General features: G+C 47.1%; 1 protein-coding gene across 2 annotated transcripts; it reads left to right on the top strand.

The window, feature by feature from the left end:
• Nucleotides 1-357: 357 nt before the first annotated feature.
• AIRIM (AFG2 interacting ribosome maturation factor) lies at nucleotides 358-4,980 on the top strand (the record flags this gene model as incomplete). 2 transcript variants are annotated; one of them, XM_079696930.1, is made up of 4 exons in its annotated part: nucleotides 358-632; nucleotides 2,520-2,699; nucleotides 4,651-4,769; nucleotides 4,943-4,980. In XM_079696930.1, 4 exons carry the CDS (start codon nucleotides 358-360, stop codon nucleotides 4,978-4,980), a joined length of 612 nt encoding a protein of 203 aa, XP_079553056.1. The 2 variants fall into 2 exon arrangements, with proteins under 2 accessions (XP_079553056.1, XP_079553055.1); XM_079696929.1 differs by having other exon boundaries at nucleotides 4,651-4,775.
• Between the last annotated feature and the right edge of the window lie 7,418 nt (nucleotides 4,981-12,398).

Below are 12,398 nucleotides of genomic sequence, written 5' to 3'. Positions count from 1 at the left end.
TAGGGAAAGCGACCCGCAGCCTCAAGGAGAGGAGACAAGCTTCTGGCTCCGGACGCACGGATAGGCCTGGGGAACCCGCAGTCTGAAACAGGAAACTACCCGAACCCGGACGAGCCTCCTCCGAGGGATATTCAGGAAACGCTTCCCGAGGTGGGAAACAAGGGTCCTGCCTTCCGAGACCCCCTCTAAAGGTAAGACAGCGCCTCGCGCTAAAAACTTCTGTCGGGAGGGGCTGGGGAAACGCCGTTCTCACCTGCGGACGGAAATAACTCCCACCCATGACCCGGTCCTTCCCCTATCGACTTGGAACCCTAATGCTTTTTTTGTGTTTTTTTTTTTTCCTTCCCCCAACGGAAGATGACTCAAGACCAGCCTTTGCTCGCGGTGCAGGAGGCCCTGAGGAAGTGCTTTCCCGTGGTGGAGGAGCAGCAGGGCCTGTGGCAGAGCGCTCTCAGGGACTGCCCGCCCCTCCTGGCCTCCCTCAGCAACCTGGCAGAGCAGCTGCAGGCCGCACAGAACCTGCGATTTGAGGATGTGCCGTCACTTCGGGCCTTCCCAGACTTACAGGAGCGGCTGAGGCGCAAGCAGCTGGCGGCTGGTGACACTCTCCTGGACAGGCTAGGGGAGAGGCTGTAAGAGGCTCAGTGGCGCTCGTTCTTGGCGGAAAGATTTTAAAACTGGGTGTTTAATAAGCTAGGATCAGTCGGAAGGGTGTTTTTCTTCTTACTTGAGAGCGTGGTATTTAGGGATATGTCAGCCTTACCTCCTTTCCGTTTGTTGCAATGGGATCTCTGTCAAGAAGCCATTTTCTGGCACTTCCCTTGTCAGACTAGGCGTGACAGTGGTGGACTTTGTAAAAGTTATCAAAGCAATGGGGAACGCTTATTGGCCCTCCTCTATAGTCTTTCTTAGGTAAAAAGCAGTGAGGAGCTATACTGTAAACTTACTAGGTGCCAGAGCTAAGGGTTTTACATACATTATCTCATAAAATCTTTTCAACACCTCTTTGACTTAACCTCACTTAATTAATTTTTCAGGTGAGGAAACTGAGGCTCAAGCAGATTGCCTATGGTTGTGCAGTTAGTAAATAGTAAAACTGGGATTCTAACCCAAGTATGCATGACACCAGGGCCACTTGTTCTGCTGTTCATTGGTGTCTGCGTGCCAGGAGTAGCACGTCTCTAAGCTCTTACTATGCCTAATGTTAGACCCTCTACCTTAGAGTTACCGGTAATTTAGGATAGAGAAGAGACAGGGCACGTATGGCCTTTCCTTGACCAGGACAAAAGAAGGTTCTAGTGTGTAGAGTCTGTGCCATGGACTAATAGGAACCTGTCAAAGATGGGGCCTTCTTTGTATTCATTTGTACAAAAAACATTTATTAAGCACCTATCGGATGCCAAGCACAGGTGCTAGGAATACAACAGTGAAGCAGACTTAGTTCCTAAGCTGAGTAAAAGAGACAAGACAATCAATTAAATTTGGTCACGGTACGTTCTAAGATAGTGAACTTTTATTTCAATTGATTACGTGTTTGTGTGTGAGTATCGGGCTGTTAATTTTAAGTCTATTTTTTAATTGTGAGTCACAGTCAAACATTTTTGAAAGCTGCAATTCTAGGCTAGGGACTGCCTTGCCCTTTGGGAAGTTGTAGCCTTCGTCTTGGTGGCTGGGCCCCTTGGAGTCACCAATGGAATAATAACAAAATTTACCATAAGCTAGGCGCTTCGCGAAGCACTTAATATGCATTGTTGCATTTACTCTTTACAACAATCCTTTTCATTCATTGGACAATTGTTTATTGTTCTGTCTGCCAGTCTCGATGTTTTAGATACTTAGGATGCACAGTGAACAAAAGAGACTGTTTTTATTCGTGATTGAGAATAAGTAACTTTCCTAAGATCCACAGTAGTCTGGGTGTGTCAAGAGCCCAAATCTTACCTGTTCAAGAATTCGCTAGGATGGGGCACGAGGTAGCATGAGAACACTACTGGCTTGTTGCTTCAGTTTCCTCTTGCTTATTCCTTTCACGTACATTGCATTGGACTGTGTGTGAGCATTTGCTCGCCTGTATGGCAGCCCCAGAAGGGCTGCTTGGTCTTTAGTTTCTTTGGCAGCTGGGAATAATATCATCACACAGCTTTGAGAGCCATGTAACTTCAGCCTCTCCACCTTTAAGTCCGTTCTTAATTCTTGAGCCACCCCTGCCTCCAAGACACCATCATCAATCTCTGTAGACCAGTGGATCTCATTTGGAGGCAGTTTTTCCCCACTGGGATGTGTGGCAATAAATATCTGGAGACGTTATTGATTGTCACAACTTGGGAACGGTGGAGGCGTGGTTTGTTCTTGTCGTCTAGTAGGTAGAGGTCAGGGATGCTTCTGAACATCCTGCAGTGCACAGGGCAGCCCTCCACCACAAAGAATCATCTGGTCCAAAATGTCCTCAGTGCTGAGGTTAAGGAACCTGGCCTTAGGCCTTTCGCATGATATCGCCTAATATCAGACTCTCCCCCCAGAGCCGACCTCCTCAAGGTGCGTGATGTAGTCAGCAGCCACGTGGAACACGTGCTTCAGGTCTATGAGCAGCATGCAGACATGATCAGCCTCGATGCTGTCCTGCAGGCTTCAGCTGCAAGCCCCTCTGTGGCTGAAATGTTGGAGTGGTTACAGGATATCGAGAGACATTATCGAAGTTTGTATCCTTTGCACACATTTCAGGTAGTTCCAGAGCTGTTCCAGGAAGTCTTTTTAATTTCAGTTTTCACAAGATTGCCCAAAAATATATAGTATGGGTCAGTTCTCTTTGGTTCTTGAACTTGGATTCTTTCTGCATTCCTTTGTACAGTCATTCCTTAGATCACTTATTGAGTAACTGCTCCCTGCCAGGCGTTGCTCTAGGTGCTAGAAGATAGGCATTAAAAAAAGGACATTATATAGAATGTCAGATGGTGATAAGTGCCTTGGAGGAAAACAGAGCAGGGAATGAGGAAAGCGAGGGGTGAGGGTGGGCTTGTGGTTTTAAATAGGGTGGTCTGGGCAGGCCTCACTGAGAAAGTGGTATTTGAGAAAAGACCTGAAGAGGGTGAGGGAGAGAACCATGGGGGCATTTGGGGAAAGAGTGTTCCAGGTAGAAGAAACAGCAAGTGTAAAGGCCCTGAGGTGACAGCGAGCCTGGTATGTTCAGGAAGTAGCAAGGCGGCCAGTGGGGCTCGAGCCGAGTGAAAGGGGGGTGGTCTAACAGGAGATGTGGTCACAGAGGCAGGGCTAGGCCTGGTGGGGCCTCCAAGGTCTTTGAAAGGATTTTGGCTTTTACTCTGAGTGAGATGGAAAGCTATAGCAGGTTTTGAGTAGAGGAGTAACCTGATCAGACCTATGTTTTCAACAGTATCACCCAGCTCTGTTCTGAGGAAGGACTTGGGTGGAAGCAGAAAGACCTGTGAGTTGGAGTCCTCTCACCGTTTTCCTCTCAATTCTTGCCTGTTAGTCGCATCTACCCTCTGGCTGGAGTTTCTACCTTCATTTGAGTCACTCCCAAGCCAAACTTTATTCTTGCCTCTAGTTTTGATTTTCAGTTTCCCGCAGATGCCTCCCACTGGAATCTCACGGAACTGCAAGCTGAAATGGAGAATTGAAATCCTCCATCCAGCCCTCCTGTTCAGCTCCTGTTTCCTTAAGTTGTAGCATCAAACCTGTCTGATCACTTAGTCTGGAAACTTAAGCAGCATTTTCCCTCCTTCCTGCTGTTTTCTGCTTGCAGCATAGCAGCATCGGCCACAGTGGTGGCAACAGCAGCGTGGGCAGTGGGAGCAGTAGCTGGGGCCACCCTCACTGAGCGCTTATGGTGTGCCAGCTGCCGTTGTAAGAATGTTTGCACTCAGCTCTTAAGTCCTTCCATTCTGTTTCCTTGGTGCTTCTTGTAGTTTCCTTCTCTATCCCCACTGCCTCTACCATTGTTTCTCACTTGGACCCTTAGTCACATGCAGTCTCTAGACAGGTTTCTCTGACCCTGGCTTCTTTCCCTCTAAGCCATCCCCGGGTAGTGGCCACACTCCGCAGATCTATCTTCCGGAAGTCTCGTTCTGATCCTGTTGCTTGTGTAGGAGTTTTCAGTAGCTTCTGGTGCTCTGAGGACGAGAACCCCCATGCTGGTCTTTGTGTTCTGGCTCCACCTGCCTTCTCGGCCACCTTTCCTGGTACTCTGCACATTGTTTCATGCCAGCCGCACTGGAAATGTCCTGTCCCTGGATCCATCATGTGCTTCCCCACTTCTGTGCCTTTGCTTAAGCTCTTCCTACCAGCTGGAATCTTCCTCCTGTCCTCTAAAGGGGATGAAGTCATCCTCTGAACTTCCACTGAGTTTTATCTTTCCTGTCATTTAGAGTCTTTTCAGTTTCTGTTTTTTTCTCACCATGGTGAGATCCCAGATTGCAGGGGCAGTGTTTCTGTCCTTTTCCCTGTAGCCCAGAGCCATGTGTGTAAAGAAGGGGCTCGGTAAAGATGTGTAGCAGAGGCGAGTCCTACCCACCTGGTAAATGTAGCAGTAGCTGCGCTTTCACTTTTCTAGCTCCCAGGAGCTCTCTCCAAGGTATTTTCTTCCTTCAGCATATTTCATTTTCTTTTTGAGCACCTTCCTTAACTCCCAGGAAGGTACCTGAAGAGGAAGTACCTTCTGTCCTCGATCCAGTGGGGAGACTTGGGAAACATCCAAGCTTTGCCCAAAGCCTGGGACCGAATTTCGGAAGACGAACACCCAGACCTTGTACGAGGTACTGGTTTTCATTTAGTCCTTCGTGTCTCCTCCCCTCCTTTCTTTCTGTGTCTCACCTCTTTGAAAGCATGTAGAGATGCCCTCATGGTGCCTATGTAGCTTTTACAAATCTGATGTTTTGTGTTTTCTGGAGAGGTGATATGCCATGTGTTCTCTCTCTTCCTGTTCCAGATATCCTGTTGAATGTTTCCTTCTTCCTAGAAGAGTGAAGAAGCCGTGTGTTTATCGGGAGACTAGGGGGACGCAGTTGAAGACCGACATTGCTGCGCTCTGATATTTCTAAAGAAATGTCAGCATTGCAACTGGACTTATTGGAAATGTCAGTGCCTAGAGCCTGAGGATTGTGCCTGATGTTTCTGATGTCGGGTCTTCCTCATGCCAGGTCCTGGGTGAGGGCACATGGTCACACCTTGCCCTTTCCTAAGGCTCAGGGGAGTGGACAGAGACAGAGAGGATGCAGGAAAGGCCGTGCAGAAGAACACTGGGGGCAGAAGCAACAGCCACAGAAGTGGTAAGGAAGGAAAGGACGGGGTATAGAGTGCCGCTGCCCCCAGCATCATCCAAAGCTCTGAGCCTCGTTGACACCAGGTCCTGGTTTCGTGTATTTGTGTCAGTACCCAACTCCTTGATGAAAAAAAGTGGCTTTGATGATTTAAAGAAGTAAGGGATGGGACTTCCCTGGTGGTCCAGTGCTTAAGAATCTACCTTCCAATGCAGGGGACACAGGTTTGAACCCTGGTCGGGGAACTAAGATCCCACATGCCGAGGGGCAGCTAAGCCTGCATGCCACAACTAGAGAGAAGCCTGCGTGCTGCAACGAAAGATCCCGTGTGCCGCAATTAAGACCTGACGCAGCCAAATAAATAAATAGATACTTAAAAAAAATAAAGAAGTAGAGGTGATGTTGGTGGAAAACAGTTACTGTTTTCGAATTGCAATAGCTCCTTATCATCAAAACAATCTCAGTTTCCAGAGCCTACCACTAGGGGGAGGTGGTGCAGCATGAATTATTCTGAATGCTTTGTGTTTGGAGGGGTTCCCTTGTTGCTCTTACTATCTGAGAGAAAGTAACTGGGGATAGTGGGACTCCTAAAATAACAGTTTTTTGTTTTTTGGTTTTTTTAAACCAAAGCTGGTGACTGACTTGCTACAGTTCTATGATCTTGGGGTAGCTGCGTGGATGGGAGAACACCAGCTCACAGTCAGGCATTCAGGGTTGGGTTTCTGAGGCCCAGTGCCTTCATCAGTGAAATGGTCGTGGTACTTCCAGACCTGTCAACTTCCTGGGCTGGTGTAAAAATCCGGGTCATTGGATGTAAAGAGGCTTAATAAAGAATATAGATATTTTTCAAAATGAAAATGACTTTTTTCCTATTACAAAAGTGATATATGCTTTTTAGAAAGCAGTAGAAAAATTGTAGAAAACATTTAAAATGCAGAAAAACATAAAACAAGCTCCACCAGAGATATTTTGTTAAGTATCTTTTTAGTGTCCATATTCACAAGTTTTTTTAACAAAACAATTAGGGTGTCATTGATAAATACTGTTGTTTAAATTATCTTTTAAAAAAATCTTAATGTAGTTTGGCCAGTTTTTCATATCTGTGAATATAGCTCAACACAATTATATACCATTTTATGAATGTATTATAATGTTATATTTTACATGTATTTTTTTAAGTCATCATGTTTTTCTACCTGTAAGGATAATACATTCTGGCTGTGAAAAATTGAAGTATTACAGAAAGTGAAAAATGCACAATGTCCACCTACCAGATACGTAATCGTTTTTAATATGGTGTATATTCTTCCAGGAATTTTTTTTTTCTTCCAGGAATTTTAAAAAATCTATTCTATCACATATATAATAATTGTAAATAACACTTAACTCAAGACATTTGGGTATCAGGTCTTATGATGTGCTGTGGGTACAGAGGTGAAGGAGAGCCCTAAAAAGATTTATAGGTCAACCAGGGAAAGATTTAAACCAGTGTTTCTCAAGCTTGAAAATGTATATAAATCACTGGTATCTTGTTAAAATTTAGATTCCCATTCTGTAGGTCTTGGGGTGGGGCCCTGGACTCTGCATTTCTAATGAGGTCCCAGGTGATGCTGATGATCCAAGGACCAGACTTTAAGTGAAGAGATTTAAACTGTAATATAATAATGCTGTATTTGAGATCAAAACAGAATTCCATGAGAGAATAGAGGTGACAACCAACTGCTTGTGGGACTACTTTGTGGTGACTGTGACATCTGAGTCAGGCCTTGAGGCTCAGAAAGGAGTGCAGGGTGCTCCACGTACAGGGACAGTCTAAGCAAAGGCAGTATTTGAGGAAGAATGGAAGCTGATACCTCCTGGAAGTGTGCGGGCATCGTACTTGTGGCTTGTACCCCCTAGAACTGGAAGCATTAACAGTTGACTATAGCAAGTCACTGGAGTTCACAGGGAGATGGAAGAGTGGCAGGAAATGGGTCTGTAAAGGTGAACTGGAATGAATTTGTGAATGCCATGATCAAGAGTATGTATTTTGCAAATGGGAGTTGCTTGTTTGTTTGTGTGTGTGTGTGTATAATAATGAGCTTTTTAAACCTCCCTCATTGAAGCAAGTAATCATGACTGAATAGACACAAGTATGTTTAAGGTGCTAAGTAATAACTATGTATTATTTAAGTATAATTTTTCCTTCTTAGCTTTTTTCTTCTGCTGTTAAATTGCTATCCTAATTGTCCCTTTTATTTATTTATTTTCCTTATTTTTTTGGTTGCGTTGGGTCTTAGTTGTGGCACTCGGGGTCTTCGTTGAGGTGTACAGGATCTTTTTGTTGTGGCTTGGGCTCTTCATTGCAGCGCACGGGCTTCTCTCTCTAGTTGTGCGTGGGTTCCAGAGCACGTGGGCTCTGTAGTTTGTGGTTCACGGGCTCACGTTGAGGTGCACGAGCTCAGTAGTTGCAGCATGCAGGCTTAGGTGCCCCATGGCATGTAGGGTCCCCGACCACGGATCGAACCTGCGTCCCCTGCAGTGGAAGGTGGATTCTTTACCACTGGACTACCAGGGGAGTCCCTCTAACTGTCCTTTTTAAATTTACAATTAATTTGGTTTATTTTTTGAGTAAGTGATACTTTCACATTGTACAAAATTCATAGGGTGCAAGTGCAAGTGCATATTCAGTGAAAAGTTCCCCATTACTCAGTCCCCCTCCCTGGAGGCAGCCAATGTTAAATGTTTCCAGTGTGTCCTTCCAAAAATATTCTTTGCCTCTATGAGTGCAGGGGTGGTTACCCTCCAAGATAGCCCCATAGATCCCAATGATCCATGCCCTTGTATACTCCCCTCCCCTTCAGTGTGGGCTGACCTTACAGATTCTCTTCTGATGAATAGAAGACAGTGGTAGTGGTGGTCATTTCTGGAACTAGGTTATGAGGAAAGACGCTTCCATGGCGGGTGCTGTCCCTTGCTCTCCTGGGGAAGTCGTCTGTGAGGCAGCCCTGTGGTGAGCTCACGTGAGAGCCTGATGCCTGCCAGCAACCCCGAGTGAACTTGGGAGCAGACCCTCTCCCCGAGCTGAGCCTTCAGATGAGACAGCCCCAGCTAACAGCTTGACTACAACCTCATGAGTACCTCAGCCAAAGGCAACCTAGCTCAGCCGGGCCGGGATTCCTGACCCATGGAAACAGATAATAAATGTTTGTCTTAAGTCGTTAAGTTTTGGGGTAATTTGTTACACAATGATAGATGACTAATGCAAGAAGCAAATATTTTTGTATTCTCCGTAACTTCATACAAATAGTAGCATGCTGTATATCCAGTTTTGCACCTCGTTTTTTTTTACCTCCTGTATCTTAGAGATCATTCTATATGAATACACAAAGAGCTTCCTTAATTTTTTCTAAAAACAGTTGCATAGGTTTCTGTTGTTTGGGTATAACATAATTTATTTAGCCCCTTACTGATGGCCATTTAGGTTGTTTCCAGAGTCTTGACGCTCGTTAGGTTTTGGTAGCCCTCCCTTTCACTCCCACCCCTGCTCATGGTTTTTTCCTTGGAATTTTCAGTTAGTTAATACCACCCCACCCACTCACCCCCAATAAAAAAAGAATTCTGTTGGTATTTTTGCTGGAATCGTATTAAATTTATAAACTAATTCAGGGAGAATCATCATAGTGGGAATCCTTCTGGCTCTCCTTTAATCATGCCACTGGCTCATGGGTTGAGATATTAAATGTGAGTTCTTTTCTCTGTTTCCCTCAGGTGGGGAAATAGACTCTTGGTGCTCAGAACCCTCTTCCCTGTCGGTGAGACAATCTGTTGGGACGGAATGAAGAATGTGTGTTTCTTTCCTGTCTCTACCCCATCCACATTTAGAATGGACCTCAGGATTCTTCTCTCAGGCAGAGTAGGGGGTTTTCAAAGCCAATGGGATCCTAGGCTCTGAAGAAAAGGACTTCTCCCTGCCTAGGGAGAGTCCAGGCTGTGTGGTCTCTCTGACTTTAATGGGGGCCAAGGACCATCTCCAGCTTGTTCAAGCATTGGGTTGTTTGTAATTCTTTCTCCCTGTGAGAAGGTGGGGAGAGCGCACAGTTGGAGGAGCAGATTCAGGGATATGGGGAAGGAGCTAGTGTGTTGATAACCAACTCTGGGGAAACCTTGCTGAATTCAAGTGACACAGACCTGGGTCCAAGTCTCAGGTCAGCCTCTTACTAGACAGGTGATCTTGGGCGAGCCGTTTTCCCTCCTCTAAGTTTCAGCTTCTTCATCTGTACAATGAAATAATGATGTTTGTCCTTACAGAGTTGTAAAGCTCAAGTGGGAGGAGACGTGTGAGGGCTTTTGGTAAATTTATAAACATTGAAGGGGCTGAAATTCACTTGAGATTGATTAGTCACCTACTGAGTGCATAGCTCTGGGCTGTGCCCTTTAACATGTTCCTCAACCCTTAACAAGCCGTGAAATAAGTATGTTTGAGAAACAGTTTTCTACGTGGCCACAGCTTATCAGTGGCATTGCCGGGATTTGTACCAGGGTTTTCTTGGTTCTGGTGAAAGGGGTCTTTTCCTTACACCACTGTTTCCTCTCTGCCACAGAAGGCAGAAGCTCCCTCACACCTTCTCAGCTGTGACAAGAGTTGGTTTCCTGAATACCCAGCCGTGCCTGGGACGTGAGTCCTCCAAATGCAGCGGTGAGTGCAGCGCTGCCCCCGTCTGGCTTGGCAGGGGCACATGAGGCGTCCAAGGCTCAGGGCGCTACAACCTTGCCAGTTATCCTCCTTTCTGATCCCACAGCCAGGAGGCTTGGAGTGCGTCCTGGGGCCGTCTGCCAGAGTCTTACACTTGTGCCCTTTATGCCAGGCGCTGGGAGGAGAAAGCCAGTCCTTCCAGGCACTCTCCCTCCTCCCCATCGTTCCTGGAAGGCTCCTTCTTGGTTTCTACAGAGTGCAAAGGAAAGTCACTTTTTCTGAGACTGGTACCTGGTACAGCATATGAGGGTCCCAGCCCCAGAGATTCTGATCCAGTATGTGTGGGCAGGGGTGAGGTAGCTGTATGCTTATCAAGTACCCCCCACCCCATTCTCTTGCAGGGTCATTCTTGAAGAAATAGCCTTAGTCCTGAGAAAAAGCAGCAGCACAGAGAGAGAGAGAGAGAGAGAGAGAGAGAGAGAGCTGGGTAGGATAGCCACAAAGATTGTGCTTCTCTGGGGAAGAAACCAGACTTAACAACTTTCTCATTGCACCTCTTCTTCCCTTTTTGTGGCTTCCCAGCACCTAGCTGGTCCTCAATTCCAACGGACACCTCGGCTGTGTTCCCCCAACCCCTCTGCTGTTTGGAGCGGGGTAGTAGTAACTTATGTACACGGCACCTGACAGTCTGCCACCTCCATATCCATTCATTCAGAGGCCTCCCAGAACAAATTGCCGGTGATACGGAGATAAATAGGGGGAAGTACACAGTTAGTAGGTCCGGCAGATACGTAAGCCCATTGTGAGATGTGCCATCATAAAGATGTGCTGGTGACGCAGTGGATGGAGAGAGACGGATCCTTTCTCTGGGCGTTTGTGGGAGGCAAGAAAAGGGAACGTAAGAGTAGGTCTCCAGCAGCTTAAATTCAGCCAGAATCTTCCCTCCGGTCTCTAATGGACTGAGAGATGGGGGAGGGGGTCAGCCCAACCCGTTTGCCCTCGTGTGAGCAGGGAGCATCATCTTCCCGGTTCAGACGTGCGCAGTAGTTCTTAATTTGCACAGAAAGCCCAGACTAATAAATCCACTACTCAGTTGCAATCCCCACAGCACATTTATAGGCAGCAGCTGACTTTTATCAGCTCGTTTGTTCTTTCACATAAGCAGAGTTTTATGAGGGTCTCCTGAGCTGGCTCATAACGCGATGAAACGTCTGCAAAACTCAACCATAAATCCCCGGCACCTGCCAAGCAGAGGATGCTGTTTTCCAGGCACATTTCGTCCAGCTGGCGGCTCTGTCCCCTTGCCCAGTTTGCATTTCTGCACTTGTCTCTTTAAACTTGGATTTGTTTTTCAGCTCTCTGCGGCCTCTTTAAAGGCAACTGAAAAATGAGGGGTAGGAAAAAGGAACTAGAAAGTTATGTCTGTGCTAAAAATTACGTCTGGCTTATGTTGCCCTGAAAGCTGGTTTTGATCCCACTGCTGAAACAGAGATCAGGCTTCCCAGCCACACGAACCCCAGGGCCAGGGACTGGAGGACAGCGCCAGCTGAGTCCACTGTTAATACTTTGATTCTTTTCTGGGCCATCACCCTCTGTACTTGCCAAAGACCCAAATCCTCAGTTGTCAGTTCCGTAAATTAAAGGAGCAGCTCCAGAGGCCTTTTCCCCAGATGGTCTCCAAGCATGACATCTTTTCCCAGCATTTCGAGAGCTCCCCCAACACAGAGAGTAAATTTAAATGCCCTCCGTCCTCCAAATAAGGCAAGACCTGGCCTCTCTCAGGATGCTGGCTGGCAGAGGCAGACTGGTTCCTTGGGAAAGCTACAAACGCCTCAGCAGAGCAGGTTGTCTGTCTAGGAAATGCTATGTGGCCCAAGGCTGTGCTCTCAGAATCATTCACCTCTCTGTTTGCAGGGTCTCTTGGTCTTGGTCAGGCGACCACTAGGCCCGAAGAAGACCCCTGGGGCTGCCCTTCATGTGGCCTCATCTCTTGCTCATTTTCCCTAGACCCCGCTTCAGGGCAGCTTCCTGGGCATGTGACCTGTGCTTATAAGGGTCCCCCAGCTCGGCCTAAGGCTCTGCTGTCACCCTCTTGAAATTCTTAATAGTTTTTGAACAGAAGGCTGGATTTTCATTTTGCACGGGGCCCTGCGAATTATGTTGCCAGCCCTGCCCCACTTCCCTCTGGTCCTGCTGCAAGGAGCTGCCCCAGGTCTGTGGACAGACCCTCTCTCTCCTCCCAAGTCCAAGTCCGAGACTGTGGAGAGCAGGTTCCTTGCCTGTCCATGAGGAATCTGGCCTTGCCCCCCTCCCCAGGGCTCCCGTTATCCAGTCTTCCGGTTTCAGCCACTTCCTGTCACGTGACAGCATCTCGAAAAGCCCTGAAGAGGCCTCTTCCAACCCTAACTCACTGACTGTCGTCACCTGCTCCTGGCCCTTCATCACCTTCA

The sequence above is a fragment of the Hyperoodon ampullatus genome (assembly GCF_949752795.1).
Source record: "Hyperoodon ampullatus genome assembly, chromosome: 2".
Classification (NCBI taxonomy): domain Eukaryota; kingdom Metazoa; phylum Chordata; class Mammalia; order Artiodactyla; family Ziphiidae; genus Hyperoodon; species Hyperoodon ampullatus.
The sequence above is the reverse complement of the archived record's forward strand: the minus strand, read 5'-3'. Positions and strand labels throughout refer to the sequence as shown.